Source organism: Elephas maximus, chromosome 1, assembly GCF_024166365.1.
Source record: "Elephas maximus indicus isolate mEleMax1 chromosome 1, mEleMax1 primary haplotype, whole genome shotgun sequence".
Taxonomy (NCBI): domain Eukaryota; kingdom Metazoa; phylum Chordata; class Mammalia; order Proboscidea; family Elephantidae; genus Elephas; species Elephas maximus.
Genome location: NC_064819.1, coordinates 22,121,906 through 22,139,729, shown reverse-complemented (window position 1 = coordinate 22,139,729; position 17,824 = coordinate 22,121,906). Strand labels below are relative to the sequence as shown.

Sequence of the window (17,824 nt, the reverse complement as noted above, 5' to 3'; positions counted from 1 at the left end):
CTAGGGGGAGGGGAGAAGCCTGTGCCTTCATAACATTGCCCTAATTTACTTAGCTTCAAGGCCCAGCTGACCTTTATACTGCCTTAAATCAATCAGTTAGCTGGGACACACCTTCTGACTTTCAAAATGAGGAGGTTGTAAAATGAGATTTCATACAAAGGACTTTTCAATAAACATAAACCACAAGCATTAAAAAAAAAAAGTTTGCCCTGAGGGCTGCCAAGGAAGGCCTAGTGAAAGAATGAAGAGGCGCTGGACCAGGAGCCAGAGGAACCAAATAAACTACCAGCTGCCAGGACAGCAAAACCACAATTCTCTCCACTCTGCCCACCATCCCCTCACTTCCATCGTCCCCCTCAGTGTTTGGCACCACCTCATGTTGGTATGCCAGGTAACCAGTACAGAGCCTGGCACAGTGAGGGGCTCAGTTTGAGAAAGGCAGAAGAAGGGTAGCAGCCAGACAGCCTAGGTGCGAATCCAGCCACCATTACCAGCTTGAGCAAGTGACTTAACTGCTCATCTATAAAATGGGATGATACCAATGTCCTCCTGTTAGGACTGTTGTCAGGATTAAATGGGTTGATAATTATAAAGTGGTAGTTTTAGAACGATGCCTGGCAAACAGTGGGCAAGGGCTTCTCAGTATTATCATTATCATCACCACCACTCTTGGAACTTGAGCAAGTCACTGTCCACTATGAGTTAAGTTTCCCCATCAGTAAACTAATGGGGTTGGATGAACCAATCTCAGAATATCCCCAGTGCCTTAAGTCCTCTATAATTCTTGGAATCCTATTACATCTCTAAATCCCCCTAAGGCTCTGAGCTCCAGGGCAGGTAGCTGGGAGGGAAGGAAGTGCCTGTTCTCCTCCAGGTTCCAAGATGGTGTACTAGCCTTAGGAGCTTCAACTCCTCCCAGCCACAGGCTGGATCCAGTCCTGTGGTCCACCCCCTCCAGCCTGCTTCCTTATTACAGATGGATCATTCGGAGATCAAAATACTCTTTATGATGCACAAAGCTGTGGCAACAATGCAGGTATGAGAAAAGGACCCACTTCAGAGGAAAGAAACCAGAGACAGAGAGACAAGGAACAATCAAAAGACCAGTGCAAACAGGACAGATCAGCACATACTCTGCCTACGATGTTATTAATTTAGCATCCTTCATCTAACAACAGTTAAGACAACTTCAAGCTACAAGGTGGCTTTGTACCAGGGAAATGTTCCCCACCTTAAAGCACCCGTACCTTAAAGCACAGCCCTCTCTATACTGCTCTGCAGTCTTCAAAGCCAGGCAGAGTCCTCCCCAGGGAGCAAATACCACCGAGTTAACTGTTTCAGGTGCAGGCACCTTTCTCAAGAGTCAGTCACTTCTCCAAGGTTGACTGACTTCACTACCACTATGTCCAAAACTAAAATGTGTTTTCAGGGTCATTCCCCTTTCCTTTCTGGACTTCAGTTTCCACGCGGGTAAAATGGGAGGGAAAGGAAGTCAGGTCACCCCATTTCCAAGCTTCCCAGCAGCATTAAAATTGTAGGATTCCACTAATGATTTCCACTTGGGGGCGGGTTTTTTGTTTTTGTTTTTTTTTTTTTAATGAGGTAAAAAAGAAGGTTCACAGTTACTTGCTGTTTTCGGATGAAGCCAAACTTCCTGGATTCAAACCCCCCACTCTACCAGTAGCTCTGTGACTTTGGGCAAAATACTTAACCTCTCTGTCCTTTAGATTTCTCCTCTGGAAAATAAGAACAGTATCTTCCTCCCAGGGTGATTGTTATGATCAATTTAGTTAACACAGCAAAGTGTAAAGTGCTTAGAACTGTGCCTGGCACTTGGAAAAGCTATTTTAGTGTGGCTATTATTATTTTTCCCGGTTGCACTATCAGTTTTCTACTCAAAGAAAAAATCTGCGGGGGAGGTAGCATACTAAGGCTAAGACACACACACACAAATACAAACTTGGTCGGCCGACAGGTAACCTGTGTTTGTGGCCATGATTCAGCCCCAAATGGTAAATGAACCATAGACCCTCTCTGGGCCTCAGTTTGCAAAGCAGATACTACAAGAAGTTCCCTGAAAGGACTCAGGTGATACGCTGGAAGCCAGTGTTGTCTTTACTTACAGTTTTGGATCAGGTGTTTCTTAAAAATTCTATGTTATTCTCCGTATTTAAAAATCTGGATTCCAACTCATAGCAACCCTATAGGACAGTGTAGAACTGCCCCATAGGCTTTTCAAGGAGTGGCTGATGGACTCGAACTGCCAACCTTTTGGTTAACAACTGAGCTCTTAACCACTGTGCCACCAGACCAAAACAAACCTTGCTGTTGAGTTGATTCCAACTCGTAGTGACACAAGCCCCCTAAAAGTCTGGAGATTTCACGTGAGAATCCAGATCCATCACGTCTCTTAAGAAAGCCAAAGGTCCATCACACCCAGACCCTCAGCGGTGGCTCCTGAAGTCTCATCTCCAGACCAGCAGCAGCTGCGTCGCCTGGATGCTCATTCAAACCCATTGCTGTAGAGTTAAGCCTGACTCATGGCAACCCCACGTGTGTCAGAGTAGAACTGTGCTCCATAGGGTTCATCAATGGCTGATTTTTTGAGTAAATCACTAGTCCTTCTTCTGAGGTACCTCTGGGTGGACTCGAGCCTCCAACATTTTCACTAGCAGCCTAGTGCCATTTGCACCACCCAGGGACTCCAAGAACTGGCTAGAAATGCAAATCCTGAGGCTCCATCCCAAAGGACTCAATCAGAAACTCTGGGAGTGGGGCCTGGCAGTATATGGTTTAACAAGCCTTCCAGGAGATTCCATACACACTAAAACGTGAGGACCACAGCAACGGAGGAATGATCGGCAGGTGTTGAGGAATGGGTACCATACTCCATTTAGACGAGAGAGGTGAGAGTGCTCTCCATTTCTCCACTGTTCCCACCAATCCCTGGCGTCCTTGATCCTGACACTGAGCTGCCCACAGCCCTCATCTTCTTTACTGCCCAATCCCTGGTGGGTTTCGGCTGGTCATCTCTGATCGAGAGGGACTACCTCTTCTCACAAGGGGGTTATGAGCCCCTTGGACACTGAAACGCAGCCTTGTATGAAGGCAGGCTGAGCCCACCAAGGGCACCGTTGAAAGAACAAACTGTTGAGTTCCCTTTATCCATCACAACACAAGCCACACAAGCAGCTGCTATTAAGAACAGCTGCAGCTGCTAAAAGGGTGATCTTCAAGCAGCCTAGAAAAAGTGCTTAGAAGTTGAATACCAATTAAAAGACATGTGTAGACTTCCAGGCTATGGGCTGGGCTCTTCCTCCTGACCCTCAGTGCCTGTCTCCAGAGTAGAAACCATCATCCTTCTACATGGAAGGGGTGGAAGGGATGGAAGGGAGACGGCTTTTAGAATCAGCATGATACATGACAGAGATTTGGGGTTAGTTTCAAAGGATTTGCCTTTGATCCCAGGTCAGCCATTCCGTGTCCTTGGGAGAGTTATTCGGCCTCTCTGATCCTCTACTTCTTCCCGTGTTAAATTAGAGTTAGTAACAATACCTACTTCATAGGGTTGTTGTGAAGAGTAGATCAAAATGGGATTATGCATCTGAAAGTATTTTGTAACCTGTGGAGAACTAGACACGAAGGCTTATTATCTTCTCCTGAAAGCTACAGTTGGGCCCAGAAATCACCTGAAGTCAGACTGTTTCTAGCCTAGGGTTATCCAAGGTGAAATCAGAGAATCATGAGGCTACAAAGGGCCTTTTGAGGACCTGTAATCCAACCTTACTCTACACTCCTACATGCACCTCCAGTCCCTGAGTGCTATGGACAAGAGCCTAGCTAAAGGGGGGTCCCACCAGGCGAATCTCCACCGGGAGGATGCTCACTCCATTCCAAGGCAGGCAGCCCATTATTCTACGTTAGGCCTACTGTGAACATTAGACGATGGTCCGACTTTATGGAAGCCAAATCAGACTTGCTTCATTCAAGCAGACTTGAAAGCAAGGGCAGAATTTCTCTCTGGACCTTAACTGTTGTTTCTCAGCAGACATATTAATAGCTTCAAACATTTGGGGAAAAAAAACACACTCAGACTGATCAATTTCAAGCAAAATCCCAAACATGCAAGGCACCGCAGCTCCCTTTAAAATGCTCAGTTAAATGCATCTTAAATTGAGCACCTTTGCCCCCTCGCCAGAATTTCCCTAGCTTTATTCACTGCATTTGTCCCTCCAGATGTTTACACATCAAAGAGCCTGGGACTCGCCTGTAGGAAACCAGGGCTTAAACTCAAAGCCCCTGTCCCTTTCCACTTGTTGATTTCTTTCATTCCATCCTCTCTTGATCATAGAACCTCAAAATTAATTAAGAAATCTCAGACTAGGGATCCACCCATACTAAACTACCATTTGATGCCACTTGCCCTCCCTTACTTCATCTGGAACACTCACCCTCCAGATCCCTGCATGGGACACCCAATCAGGTATGGTGTTGTATTTAGTAGCTTTGTTACATAAGCCTCACCCTCCCAGGGCCAGAATGAAAACTCCTTCAATGCGGCAGCTATGTTGCATACCTTCTGGGTCTCCACCATGGCCTATAAGTCCCAAGTAAGGAAATCACCCAGTCTTCCTCTCTGATCTTATCTCCTACCAATTACTTCCTCCTTACTCCACTCCAGTCACACTGGTATTTTCTCCATAGCTCAAACTTGCTAGGCTTATCCCACCCCATGACCTTTGCACTTGCTGTTCTGTCTACCTGGAACCCTCTCTCGCCTACTCTTCAGATGGTTGGCAAATTCTTCTCTTTGCATTTCATATATCTCTGCTTCAGAGAAGTCTTCTCTACCAATCTTCACTCCACCCGGTTACCCTCTGTCACAACACACTGTGCGTTTTGCTTTTTTTTATGGCACACACTCTATTTGTATGCCTAAATCTTGTTGCATACCCCAGAGAACAGAAGCCCTATGGAGATAGTGGTCTTGCGTCTCTTCTTTACCCATGTGCATTTACACAGTAACTACACCAATGCCTAGCATATAGTAGGCACTCCAACTTATGTTGAATGAATTTATGAATTAATATATGAACGCTTAATAACATATTATAGATATTCAAATACTAGTTGGAAGAACAAAAAAAAAAAAACACACAAATACGACCTTATACTAATTTAATCCCCACTACTGGCTAGATTCAACTTACAAATAGTAATCAAGTCTTCTTGTGTAGAGAAAAAATATATATATATAAAATAAAGAAACAAATTAAACAACAGGTCCGCATGCCAGCATCATTCATAGCAGCACTGTCCTCAGTATCTGTCTCTCTATCTTGTGCGTCAGGAATTCAGGAAAAGGCACTTAAGTGGGCAAAAAACAGATAGCTGTTTCCTGGAGACAGGGCCTCACATGACGCCATAATTATAAACTGCCCCTTAAAGAAATCACTCAGCTGGCAAGTGCTTAGCCAGGTCTCTCGTTAACACAATCACAGACCCTAAAAACCAGCTAGCCAAGGCCCAATAATCAGACCTGGGGAACGTATGTTTACAGGCCATGTACTTAGCATCCCACTCACAGCCAGCCTCACCCACTGCATACTCTCAGCTCAGGAGGAGAGCAGAAATGCCCAGAGGGGCACCCCAGCCTTGTCCAGAGAACCTTCCCCCAGCAGCCCTGTAAGATGTCAGGGGATAGGAGAGGGGACAAACAGCCTATAAGCAGAAGGCACTCTAGACTGGGGTTGAGTTCTGTTCCATAACTTGCTCCGTGACCTCAGACTAGGTTACATCACTGCGCAGAATCTCAGCACCCTCATTATAAATGGTAATAGTTCCTACCCCGCCTTCCTCAAAGGCCTGTCCTACGACGAACACCATACCAGATGTGAATATGTGTGTAATATATAAAGCACTGTGTCAATGTAAATTATTTATTGCAAATAATAGTAGCTTACAATTCGGATCCCATAGTAGACGTCCAAACACCTTAAAGGGAAAGATGACTTATATTTTCTCTGCACAAAGTTCCTGAGGGTGGGCATGCCAGAGGTCCATGAGTGCCCTAGATGCCAGCAGAATAGAAGCCAGGGTCCACAAGAAAGGGGACATTACCAGGAGTCAATGTTTGCTGCTGTCTGTCAACAAGCTATAGCAATCACTCTGGTTGTTTCTTAAAAATGCTCTAGGATAAGTCTTAAGGGTGTGATTCTTGGTATACAGAAAAACCAAAACCAAACACACTGGCATTGAGTCAATTCCTACTCACAGCGACCCTATAGGACAGAGTAGAACTGTTCCTATAGGGTTTTCAAGGCTGTAAACCTTTACAGAAGCCAACTGCCACATCTTTCTCCTATGGAGCAGCTGGTGGGTTTGAATCACCAACTTTTAGTTTGCAGATGAGTGATTTAACACACTGTGCCACCAGGGCTCCTGCAATACAGAAAAAAATCTCCTTATTCCTCTGCCACAAAAGGAGATAAGATCAAGATTTCCTTAACTCCTGAAAGAATGGTAGAGTGTGATGTAAAAAAAGGGAAAGATTACAAAAAGAGACAATGTCAGAAAGGGCTCATTCCTTAAACAGAGGCTGAGATGAGTAGCTTCACGTGGAAAAGCTCTTTTAGAGTGAATCAAGTCACTTCATACTTAGTAAACACCTACTGTGTACATGACTCCACTGAATGCTGCAAAGATAAACAAGCCAGGGATTCTTTAATATGCCAAGGCCATAAAAGGGGACCAGGAGTTAGGAGGAAAGGTAATTCCTTTTTCTCCTTGGAGAGATATAGAAAGGCTTCATGAGTCAAGAGGCATTTGAGAAGAGCCAAGCAGAGCTATGGTGTCAGAAGGAGTCCATAGAGCCTGGGGCTCTTCATTGTTTCTGTGGGTGAATCATCTTAGCAGGTTGGAAAAGCCTGTAGACCCCTTAACAGAATACTAACCAAACCAAACCCATTGCCATCAAGTCAATTCCGATCCATAGCGACCCTATAGGACAGAGAAGAACCATCCCCGTAGGGTTTCCAAGGAGTGGCTGGTGGATTCGAACTGCCAACCTCTTGGTTCGCAGCCTGAGCTCCTAACCACTACGCCATCAGGGCTCCTCTAAACAGAATAGTATATTTAAATGAATATGATAAAATCGACGGGCTTTCAAAGAAACCAATATTAAATGCAAAATGTGTTTTAAAAATAAACGTGTAATAAAGCAACATAGGTGAATATTTATTAATGCACTAAACAACAAAATCTATCAGTAAGTTTAATATCCACCATAATTTCTAACCAAAACACCAGCTGCCATTGAGTCGATTCCAACTTGCGGCAACTTTGTGCGTGTCAGAGTAGAACTGTGCTCTGAAAGGTTTCCGGTGGCTGATTTTTTGGAAGTAGATCACAAGTCTTTTCTTCCGAGGGGCCTCTGAGTGGATTCGAACCCCTAGCCTTTTGGTTAGCAGCTGTGGTGCAGTAAATTACTCACTATGGCCCTTCTTTGTGACTCCCACCCAATGACTGGGTGAAATTATGTAAATAAGGTATATGGAACCTGTGATGGTTAAGGTTATGTGTCAACTTGTTTGGGCTATGATTTTCAGTGGTTTGGCAGTTATGTAATGATGTAGTCATCCTCCATTTTGTGATCTGATGTAATTATCTTCCATTGCATGATGTGTTGTAAATCCTACCCATTATGCCTGTGGTTAGGATCCTATTTGGGAGTGAGTTGTCCCTTATGTTAATGAGGCAGATTAGGGCAGGATGTATCTTGACTCACTGCCTTACTAAAGGGTGTGACTCAAGTCACCACCCTTACCCCAGTCACCACCCTTACCCCAGTCACCACCGTTACTCCAGTCACCACCCTTAACACCCTTATTCAAGTCACACTCTTACTTCAGTCACACTTTTTATCCTACAAGAGATGAGAGAAAAGTGAGCAGAAAGGGGGAACCTCAAAACCACCAAGAAGGAAGAGCTAGGAGTGGAGCATGTCCTTCAGGGCCAGGGTCCCTGAACCAAGAACCTCCTAGACCCAGTAGACAAAGAGCTGTAATACGGGAGATAGCACAGGATGGCAAGAAGTGGCGGTAAGCACGGCAGAGAATCAGCAGCAGCAGAACTAGGAGGAGATCCACACGAGACTGCATGGGGGGCTTCCTGGCCCACGAGGCAAGGCGGTTAGTGGGTGTGCTGATCCACAGAACGAGAGAGCTGAGCGCCTTCGGGCCAAGGCTTCCTTGGCGTAGTGGGGTGCCCCCATGCATTTACTGGTGAAGCTAGAGCTTTGTAACCCTTGCCCGGGCAGGGCTAAGGCCAGGCTGAGCGGCCAAGGGCCAGAGAAAGGCCCGTGCACAGGAATGGCCAAGAAGAGGCTGTCCTGATCAAAGAACTGTATCCTGAGTTACTTCTGATCCTGAATTGGAACTGGCTACTTCCATAATAAACCCCACAACCGTGAGTATTATCCGTGAGCTCTGTGTGACCACTGCAACAAACTGTCGAACCCAGCAGAGAAGTAGAATGCCGAGGAGGGACTGCTAGTGTAAGAATTGCTAAAAAGGCTGGAGAGAGGAGGTGTGACTGACTTCCGCCTCGCAGGAATCAGCCTTGGGCTGCGGTCACTGATCATGATTCTCTCTCCACGGTGAAGTTAGAGGGGTCAGCCACCTCCACATCGTCCTTCTTTCAGCAGCCAAGCACGTTTACTGTTTGTGATACCCGGGGACACTTAAAGCAGCTATAAATTACTCTTATTTGTTCTCTATGCGTTGATCTTTTTTTTTTTTTAATTGTGCTTTAGGTGAACATTTACAGCTCAAGTTAATTTCTCATATGAAAATTTATACACATATTGTTTTGTGACATCAGTTGCAAGCCCTTTAAATTATATTTTGACATATCTGCAACAGCTACTATGAAATGAAAAGGTCTGTGATTTCTATTAGCTAAAAAACTCAGGCGCTCCTAATACCATTGTGATTTATTACCTCCATTTATAATGGAAAAAAAAAACACTGTATTTTGGTTAGAGGTTAGATAAAAATAAAGATGTAATTTTTTTTCCCCATCAAGTTCACAGACTCCACCTGATTATTTCCACGGATGCAGGCTAGAGACCCCTGAGAGAGAAAACAACAAGGACCCAAAGGAAGAAGGTGAAAACAAGGGGTGTATTATGTGACCATGTAGAACATGCAGAGACAGGCAACACTGAGAGGCAGACCAAGCCCTCAGAAGCTAATGTGAGGGTTCATCACCGCAGCCATTAAATTACAGACATCGCTCCAAGTTCGAGAATAGCATCTTCTTTCGGAAGAAAGGAGCCCTGGTGGTGCGGTGGTTAAGAGCTCAGCTGCTAACGAGAAAGTCAGCAGTTCAAATCTACTAGCCGCATCTTGGAAACCCTATGGGGCAGTTCTACTCTGTCCTATAGGGTCGCTATGAGTCGGAACGGACTCAATGGCAACAGGTTTTGGTTCTAGAGTAAAAGAGTGAAAGAAGCTGGGAGACCGTTCCACAGATTTCGGGTTATGGTTCCTCTTTTAAGGTGTGAGAGATGACAGCCTGCTGTTAAATTTTTAAAAAGGATGCTTCTTCACTGTCATGATCCCTGTTATGTACAACTACACATGTAAACACGTGGGGGTGCAAACACATAGACGTCTAGAAAGATATATGCCAAAATATTAATACCGGTTAGAATTTGGGGGTGATTTTATTTTCTTCTTTGTATTTTCTATAATTGGAAAATGGGCAAATAGAGGCCCAAAGAGATTAAGAGGTTTATTTAGGGTAATACACACATCACATATTACAAAGCAGACTAGTACTAGATCTCAGAAATTTCCTTTTACACTGTACAAAAATTTTCACTTGGTGTTTCATGCATCTAAATCCATGAGGCAGGTATCATTACTAGCCCCATCTTACAGATTCAGAGTAAGGCTCAGAGTCCATTAAGTGACTTGTCCAAAGTCACAAAGCATGTAATTGGAGGACTTAGGGCTAGAATTCCATTCTGCCCCTGCTGAGGGCAGGACATTGCCACTTTCATTAAAAGCAAGGGTTTTGGCATCAGCCTAACTATGGATAAGTCCCAGCTATGCCACTTACTTGCTGGTAAACTTGGGCAGATTCCTGAATCTATCCAACCAAGGGTTGTATGTAACGATGTAAAGCCCTTATGACAATATCTGACACAGGGCAAAGAATCGACAAACATTGGCAAGCACAATTATCATCCCAATCTACTCTGCCTCCCTGCCTCTACCCCAGGTAGAAATACCTCAGTATTGCCTGCCAGGAGACAGCAGACATAACCTGATCGCGAGTCTCAGCAGCCCGGTTCGGGTCTCCCAAGTCAACCAGGGTCATGCTCACTGTGCTCAGGAGCAGCTCCATGGGGTGGGGCATGGACAACACGAGGACTCACACAGCACGTGACGTAGCGGTGCTGGGCAGGCAGCTTGGGGATCTCAAGGAATTTGGATTCAGTAAGTCTGAAATGGGTCCTGAGATTCTCAATTGTTACAATGTTCCCCAGGAGAGTCTCAGGGTTTAATAGTATTCAAGGGCAAGTTCTCAGCTTGACAAGGTAAAAGGGAATCTAGTATCTCTGTGAGTACCTAAGGGGGCCAGCCTAATCCCAAGCAATGCATTAGCCAAGGGGCAGCACAACCAGGAATTATAAGATGAGGTGAATGTGTTTTACACACGGGAAGGACATGAATTTGAGGGGGCCAAAGGGTAGAATGTTTCAGGTTGAACTGTGTCCCCCCCAATACTATGTTATAAATATTCACCCTTATACCTGTGGTTGCAATCCCATTGGGGAACAGGGATCTCTTTTTTATGTTGATGAGGCCATGTCACTGTAGAGTGTGTCCTAAACCAACTACTTTTTGAGAAATAAAAGAACACACACAGAAGAAAGGAACCCCAAATGGAGGGGAAGATAGACAACTATGTGAAGATCATCAAGGAACCAAGGATCAGAAGCTGAAAGAGACAAAGATCTTCCCCCAGAGCAGACAGAAAGAGAGCCTTCCCCTAGAGCTGGAGCCCAGAATTCAGACTTACAGCCTCCTAAACTGTGAGAAAATAAATTTCTGTTCATTAAGGCTACACATCTGTGGTATTTCTGTTATAACCAAAAAAAAAAAAAAAAAACCAAACCCAGTGCCGTCGAGTCGATTCTGACTCACAGCGACCCTATAGGACAGAGCAGAACTGCCCCACAGAGTTTCCAAGGAGCGCAGCACTATAGCAGCACTAAAAAAACTAAGACACATGAGAAGACCTAGAATCAACAGTTCTGTGGCTCTTCTGACAAGGAGGGAGAGCAACTACCTAGACCATGAAAAGAGAATGGAAACCAATCCAAACTAGAGGCAGAAGTAAATGTTCAGAGGGACCTCTCTGCCCTAGACGCCTAACTTTTTCAGAGATCGGAGTCTTCTCCAGAGATTATCCCGTCCATTGGTGACTAGAACTCTAAGGAACTTAAAAGCACTTGGAGGCCCACAAAGCAACAATTCACAATTAAGTTCCCTCAATAAATATTGTCGGATGAATTCATTAAGAGAAGAGTGTCATTCAAACACAGGGCTTCAAAATGTCTCACTCTGTGAGTATCTAGAAAGTGCCTAGAGATACTGCACCATAAGGTTAGAACTTAGAAGTGGCCGCTTGGCATTGGCCTTGGAGAAGATAGGGAGCCAACAAACTATTCTTCTGGAGTTGGTGGGTGAAGGAGAAGGAGGAGGGGTTTCCAAAGGTCCTTATGAATTTCTCGAAGTTTTTGTGTACTATTTTATCCTCAGAATCCTACTTACTGCCTGGAAAACAGCAAACATCTAGTAAATATTTGTTAAATGCATAAAAGGGAGAGAACAAGATGAAAAGAGACAAAGAGAAACCATCCTTGCTCTGACAGGCTAGCCCCAATGGAGCCTTTTGTATCTCTAACCTAAGAGCTATGGGAACTGCCTGCCTACTACAGTGGGAGAAGCACGAGCTTTTTCGACAGACTTACCTGGGTTCAAACTCAAGCTCTGTCACCTTGTTGTGGGCTAAGCCCTAGACTTCTTTGAGCCTCAGGACTTCACCTTTAAAGGTGATAATATCATCTCCTTCATCTCCAAAACAGTCATAATGATTCTTCTCCTTACAAAGTTGTTGGCAGAAGATGACATAAGATAAGAGATTTATGCAAAAGTAGCTAGCATAACAACGCATGTGAGAATTAATCATGCCCTATATAAACCAAATCGACTCCACGGTAATGGGATTTTTTTTTATAAACCAAACCAAACGTCATGGTGACCCCATGCATTGCAGAGTAGAACAGTGTTCCACAGGGTTTTCGTGTCTGTGACCTTTCAGAAGCAGATTGTCGGGCCTTTTTTTTTCAAGGCACCTCTGGGTGGTTTCGAACTGCCAACCTTTCGCTTTGTAGCCAAGGGCATAACCGTTTGTGCCACTCAGGGACTCTCTGCATTCCATAGTTCTTCCTGCAGAAATTATTTCATCTTAAATTGACTAGATTTTCCAATAAAGCACTTTTCTTTGAATAAATACTAAAATCGTGTATACATTCCTTTTCAGTTTTACAAAGTAATTTCACATTCACACACGATTCTAAAATGCAGAATGACTTTTAGCATGTTTAACAGATGAGAAAACGAAGACCACACAGTCAGCAAGAAGCAGCACTGGGACTGGAACTTTTAATATTTTATTATAACCATCACTGTCTCAATGAAAAATTAGAAAAGGCAATCTTACAGAATACCATTATACTGTGGTGGCCTGCGTGTTGCTGCGACGCTGGAAACTGTGTCACTAGTATTTCAAATACCCGCAGGGTCACCCGTGGTGGACAGATTTCAGCAAAGCCTCCAGACTAAGAAAGACTAGGAAGACAGGCCTGGCGATCTACTTCCAAAAATTAGTCCATGAAAACTTCACGGGTCCCAACAGAGTACTGTGCGATATAGTGCTGGAAGATGAGCCTCCTAGGTTGAAAGGCTCTACACAATAAGCCAAACAATGAACTCCAACATACCATCAATCATGAAGATGGTGCGGGACCAGGCAACGTTTCGTTCTGTTATACATAAGGTTGCCACGAGCCACAGCTGACTCCTTGGCAACTAATGACAACAACAACATTATGGAAGAAAATACCTGAACTTGAACTACTCCAGCAACTACCCCAGATGCTGCTTGTATTACGCTAATACGAAAAGCTGAAATCAGAAACAAAATTCTGAAAGAACAGGAAGCAACTTTCTTTCCTAAAGCAAAGCCGCTTCTCTGGATTTCATGTGTCAGCAGTAGCAGAGGGACAGGTCCCAGGCCAGGCAGACCTGAGTTTTAGCAACATCGCTACCATTCATTAGCCACGTGGCCCTGGATGCTTCTTAACCCCACTAATTTCAACCTCCTCGTCTGTGTAATGGGAAAGCAATGCCTTTTTCTAAGGCTGTGTGAAGGTTAGTTCCTGACACCAGGGAGGCGATCAGTAAATGATAGCTACTCTAGTAACCAGGCCGTGGTGCTGACAGTTGGTCTAGGGGTTAAGTGACTGTTTTCCTGGGCTTCTCTAGGTTCCCGGTACCCCCTCTTCTGTATCTGTTCCACGGGGGTACAATCAGTCTCCAGCCCACCTCGCCAGGGAATGAAGATAACAAAAGAGCTGGCAGAGACATTATGCAAATACCAAATATTATTAAAACATTAATGAACTCTGGCAATTTCCCTGAATTTTGATAAATGGTGTTTATTATGCACTGCCAGCCTCTCACGCAATCTTGGCTTTCAAATATTAACTAGATAATAAAGGCAATCATTCTCCTAAAAGACCACGGTATAGAGAAATAAGGAGTGGGTCCAGGTGATTCCAGCCAAAACTTGCCTCCAAAGGAATCTGAATCTCTGTACCAAAAGAGAATGTTGGGAGAGGCCATGAAGACCTCTGTGACCATGGTGACCACGGTGACCACAAGCACCCCGCTCTGATAGGACAGTGAAGTGAGGTTTCTGGGTGCTGAGAGTTCACTGATGATGACAGCAGTCTACTACCACTTTGCTATTCTGCATAAAGTTGCCTCCAAACTAGACAAAAGGGAAAAGATCTGGGAGGCTGGTAGCAGCCTTCAGACCGGGCTAACAATCTTAGACAGAAAGACGTGGCTTCCCCCATCTCCAAAATAAGAAAGAAGAAAAACATTGCCATGGAGTGGATTCCAACTCATGGTGACTCCATCTGTCACAGAGTAAAATTAGAAGCAGATTGCCAGGCCTTTCTCCCTCGGAGCCGCTGTGGGTGGGTACGAACTGCCAACCTTTAGGTCAGTAGTCAAGTGCAAACCATTTGTGCCACACAGGGACCTCCCCAGACGCGAATGCCACCGCCCCTGAAAAAAAAAAAGGCAAGGCTCTCTACAGCTCCATTAAAGAAGGCTTTCCCAAATTCCTCTGACATGGTTATCTGTGTGAGGGGATAACGTTAGCTTTTGACAATCCTCAGATGCAGCTCAAATGCAGGCAGAACAAAGCCAAGAGGACTCTCTCCTCCCCCCTCCCCCCCAACTCTGCCAACCAGAAACAAGGGCCTGGTGCCACTCTAGGGACACCTTAACGTACAGGGGCATTCACACATTCATCACAAACTCAAGGGGGTGGCAAGTGAAACAAAGTGCCCAAAAAGAGATTTTGTTTTTTGAGTCAAGTGAAAATCTGCTTTAGAAAAAGGAAATCCACACATGGACCCTTGCTGTCATCAAACCCTCACTGGCCTGGAGCAGCCGGCACCTCCTTACAAGAAAGCAAGGAACTCACAAATGAATGCAGCACCACACACAGGCCAGCTCGCTTCGCCATCTGCTTCGCGTGTCCAGAGGGGCCAGAGGCTTAATGACACTCTCCTGAATTTTCTCTCCTGCAGGTTGCAAAGACTGGATTCCCCGGAGGCAAGAAAGACTTCTCTTGCAAGGTCAGTTGAGTAAAAAGGAATAGAAGCAAATTTAGTTTACCTGTCAACACTGTGCCACCGGTGACATTAAACACATGTACCCATTAAGGGTCTAGGATAATGCACCCTTCGTAAAGGCTTGGTTAATTCAGAGTATCAGCTGTGTGTTTAGCAGAAGTTCCTAATGAGACAGACATCTAAACTTGCCCTTCCTCATAGCCTCCCATTTTCTGCTCCATGACTATCCTGACTTTTCTTGACCCAGTATGTTTTTCTAGTAAATGACCTGGGGCAGGAGACCTCAGGACTAGGCAGTAATAGTATAATTGCAGACTTCCATTATTTATGCCAAAGAGAAGGGCCATGATTAAGTAACTAAAATAACTGCCCAGAAGCCTTCTCTGTGTCCCCACCTTCCTGACAATCACTGTACTGGTTTTCAGATCTAGACGCTTTGTAAGCTTGGTAAACTTTGCTCTAGAAGCTCACTTCCGCCAACTTAGGAATTAAAAAAAAAATTTTTTTTTTTGTAATTAATCTGAATAGTTCAATAGCCAAATATATCAACAGAGAGCTTTTCAATCCCATATACAATCTAGGATATTCTTGAGGAGAGCGGAGCAAAAGGTAACCCAGCCCCACGCTTTCACACTTTTGGTTCAACCTCCCAAAGCGTTACTAGAGACGACCTCGCGCTGGGTTTGTATTTCCCCCAGACGCGCTGTGGGGAGGAAGAAAACCCAGAGGGAAGATATTCCAAGATAGAACCGGCAACAACAGGTAACGGGGCTGAATCGAAGTAGCTGGAAAAGGGAAGGGACATGCTCTATCTTCCTCTGTAGCTAAAGGACCCTTTCCAATCAAATTTTCCACTACCTGTAGGGTACAGAGCGCACAGAGAGACCCGCCGTTAGGGCAGCTACACTCGAGCCCAGTTCTGCGAAATGCTGACGACCCGGCCACGGACTGCCTGATGGCCACCGTTCCACTGGTGGAGCCCGCAGGCTGCAGCTGAGGCTGCCAGCGGACACTCACGCTACACCTCGGCAACTGTAACCCCAAAGGCAGACACCTGGGGAGGGAGGGGTTCCATCTTCAAGGCCTGGTTTATCCTCCTTTACACACTATTCGACAATCGCTCTAAGGACTCATAGCCGCCCGGCTTGGAGGAGGGAGTGGACGGCGTATCCTCTTCCCTCCGGTATCTCCCGGGTTCGAAACTCGGGGCACACACCTCCCGCAAAACACAAAGAGGAAGCAGCGGCGCTCCTTGAGGTCAGACCTCGGAGCCCGGTCGTTTTCGAGCTGGGAATTGAGAATTCCGAGCTCAGCAAGAACCCGGGAGAAGCACCGGAAACGCTTCCGATCTCTTCAGAGGCAAGTCCATTTGCAAATCAAAGTTGCAGGAACTCCGGGCGCCCAGCCTACTTGTGCGGGTTACTCGGGAACACCAACAAGTTTGACCACCGGGGGCTAGGCGTGACAGCGCCGCGGCGCAAGACCACAGAAGCAACTTGTCGTCGGCCGCCGAGCCGGAGCCCCCAGCTGTCTTGGCGACCCAAGTTCTGGGGAGGACCCGAGACCCGCCAAGGGAAGGTGCAGGTCCGAGGCTCCGGGAGCCAAATCCCCAAAGGCGCCGCCGAATCTCACCTGGACCGCGCTGCTTCCAGGGGCTTCCCCCCAACATTGAGACGTCTCCCCAGAAACACCTCACCTGCCCACGACCCCCGGGCGAGTGAGAAACTGACAAAAGAGCCAATGACCGAGGAAAAAAACGAGAGAGACTCCGCGCAAAGTACAGTAAGGAGGGGAGGGAAGGCGGCTCGGCTTGCGGCGGAGAAAGAAGGGAAGAGGCGGAACAGAGATGGCTTTTACCCCAGGCACACGGCTCCCGTAAGGAACCCCAGGAGGGAGGAGAGAGCCAGAAGGGGGAACGGGGTCTCTAACCCCTTCCCATCACACGCGCGCACACACACGCCTCCCCCTTTTCCTCCTTACCCAGCATGGAAAAGATGAAATCCTTGGCTGTGTGAATCTCCAGCGCTCTCTGGTCGTCGTATTCCCGTTGGTCGTGCTTCGTGAATTCTTGGATGAGTTTGTTCAATTCCTCCACCCGAGCTCCGGACCTGAAATCCAGCTCCGGGAACGAAGGCTTGTTGTTACAGCCCAGGGAGGCTGCCTTGCTGGCGGTGGGAGCCGCCATCTTCATGCAAAAGGCGCTGAGCAGCAGCTCGGCGGCGGCGGCAGCACCCACCCCCGCCCCCCACCCCGCCCCCCTGGGCCTCCGCCCCTCGCCCGCTCCCTGGCTGCGGCCCCGGCCCTCGGGCGTGCTGGGCCGGCGTGCTGGGCGGCGGGCGGGCGGCCGTCTGCGCGGGCGGCCCTGCGCTCCGTGCGCTCCCGGCGGCCGGGCTTCGGGAGGAGCCGGACTGCAGCGAGGGTGCGTGTGGGGCCCCGACACCCTTTCCTCCGGCCCACGCCCGCCCCGGTGCTGCGGGTCCCTGCCCTCGTCTGGCTTTGGCTGGCAGCGGCGACAGCGGTCCTAGCGCCAACCGGAGCCTCCCCCCGGGCGAGGAAAGTGAAGTGGAAACAATGTGAAATTCACCAGCACTGAAATCAACAAGCTGCCGGCTCCGCTGTTACGGAGCCAGCACCAGCGTCCCCATTTAAAGGGACAGCGCACCCAGTGGAAAGAAAAATAAATAAATGACAGAGGGCTACCCGTCTCTGCACTTGCCAGTCTGTCCTCGGGCAGACGCGCGAGGTGTGCACGTATCCTTTCTCCACTGCCACCCCCCACCCCACACCCCTTTTGGGACGGGGCTTGCCAAGCGTGCT

General features: G+C 46.8%; 1 protein-coding gene across 3 annotated transcripts in view; it reads right to left on the bottom strand.

The window, feature by feature from the left end:
• The window catches only part of MB21D2 (Mab-21 domain containing 2), a 139,328-nt gene extending 122,086 nt beyond the window's left edge, over positions 1–17,242 (bottom strand). The window contains exon 1 of one of the 3 annotated variants that reach the window (XM_049880252.1): positions 16,988–17,242. In XM_049880252.1, the coding sequence (XP_049736209.1) occupies positions 16,988–17,198 (211 nt within the window). In that variant the 5' untranslated portion in view covers positions 17,199–17,242. The remainder of the gene's footprint in view (positions 1–16,987) is intronic. The other 2 variants (XM_049880260.1, XM_049880270.1) reach the window with 2 other exon arrangements.
• Positions 17,243–17,824: the final 582 nt, after the last annotated feature.